The following is a 1,752-nucleotide window of genomic DNA, read 5'->3' on the forward strand; positions in this document are numbered from 1 at the left end:
CTCAGAGTCTCCAGTCCACAGTCTGGACTCTTCAGAAAATACCACAGCTGCTTCACATCTGGATCCTTCAGGTTGTTCTGACTCAGGTCCAGTTCTCTCAGGTGGGAGGGGTTGGACTTCAGAGCTGAGGTCAGAGAAGAACAGCTGATCTCTGACAAACTACAGTTCTTCCATCTGAATAAAGAAAGAAAGATGTAAATCAAAGTCATTGATAATTGATCAGATGTGTCCAGAAGAAAAGTGAAAGTTGTTTAGTCAGGATGTTTTCAGTGTTTCTTTAGTGTAATTCTCATTTGAGCCACAAGAGGCAGCAGTTCACCACCACCTCAGTCTGAACAGAACTACAAATATTCATGTTTTCTACCAGGTGATTTCTCTTCATTCACTTTGAGCACAATGTTCATACACAGTTTATTGTGTGTTGTCAGTTCTAATCTCACTGTCATGTCTCAGTTTAAATGAGGTCGTCTCTGACAGGCGCTGTGCTGAACCTTCCCTCTGCTCAGTGCAGGGAAACCTGTCGTGGTACAATCCATTGGAAATAAAGGGTTTCAGAGGGCAGCGGTGTCACTGTCACGCTGTGTCTGAAAGCCCCATTAGGGTCGGGCTCTCAACAACCGCTCATCCAAACCACTTCACAGAGGACACAGCACTAACTCAGGTCCTCAGCTTCACACTCACCAAGTCTGAGCTCCATCAGCTGAGCAGTTGTTGAGAAGATCAGAGGACAGAAATTTCTCCATTTATCAGTCGCACATTAGATTCAGCTGTAAGATCTACATCAGAGAACTGACCTCAGAGTCTCCAGTCCACAGTCTGGACTCTCCACAAGGTCACGCAGCTGCTTCACATCTGGATCCTGCAGGTTGTTGTCACTCAGGTCCAGTTCTCTCAGGTGGGAGGGGTTGGACTTCAGAGCTGAGGCCAGAGAAGAACAGCTGATCTCTGACAAACTGCAGCACCTCAACCTGAATAAAGAACAAAAGATGGAGATAAAATCATTGATAATCAATCAGATATGTCCTAATCAATGATCTTCTCTCTAAAAGGAGCAGAGTGACTTTGTCCTTCTGTTGTTGTGGATCATCATCATGTCACATCTACTCACATCATCCACATGTCAGAACAACATTCACACACCTGTTCATGTCAACACACATTCATCAGCTGCTGCTGACCTCAGTACAGTCTGTCAATACAGAATCAATATCTGATCGGACGTGTTGGACTCACATCAGTTCATTATCTGATGTATCACATGACCTTCTTCTTCCTGTGTTGGTGGCTCAGCAGGTTCATGTTTGATGTTTGTGTCTTGAACAGTCACATGTCACATTGTGATGACGAGGTGTTGTGGCAGTGATCCTTCCTGCTCCACACTGACTGTGACGTCTCTTCCTAACACAGCTACTGTCACAATGACGTGATGAGTTCATGTGAAGCTGAATGAAGCTTCAGAGTCACACAGATCCAGAGTCAGTCCACAGAGTCCCTGTTTAGTACTAAATGTCCTCTGTGAGTTCCTGTCCCTCCATGACTGAGCCCGCCCCCCCCCAGCCTCATCAGTCCTGACTTCATCTTCACTGATGGACAACATGAACCGCAGGAAGCTGAAAAACCGTCAAACATTTCCCCGTCATGACTCGACTTCTGCCGGCCTCTAAATAAACCCTGCTCCTGTCTTTATGTCTGATTCTGAACTGCAGTTAGTGATATTAATTATCTACAAACCCACAACAGCTCCAGTCAGTG

General features: G+C 45.5%; 1 protein-coding gene across 1 annotated transcript in view; it reads right to left on the reverse strand.

Annotated features, from left to right (window-relative positions):
• The window catches only part of LOC111647312 (uncharacterized), a 72,467-nt gene that overhangs the window by 65,710 nt on the left and 5,005 nt on the right, over positions 1–1,752 (reverse strand). The window contains exons 4-5 of the mRNA XM_087171301.1: positions 795–968; positions 1–174 (exon numbers count right to left, since the gene is read on the reverse strand). Of these exons, the coding sequence (XP_087027427.1) occupies positions 1–174; positions 795–968 (348 nt within the window). The remainder of the gene's footprint in view (positions 175–794; positions 969–1,752) is intronic.

The sequence above is a fragment of the Seriola lalandi genome, unplaced genomic scaffold (genome assembly GCF_002814215.2).
Source record: "Seriola lalandi dorsalis isolate HSWRI2012SDOR001 ecotype SW California unplaced genomic scaffold, Sedor1 jcf7180002054984, whole genome shotgun sequence".
NCBI classification, from domain to species: Eukaryota; Metazoa; Chordata; class Actinopteri; order Carangiformes; family Carangidae; genus Seriola; species Seriola lalandi.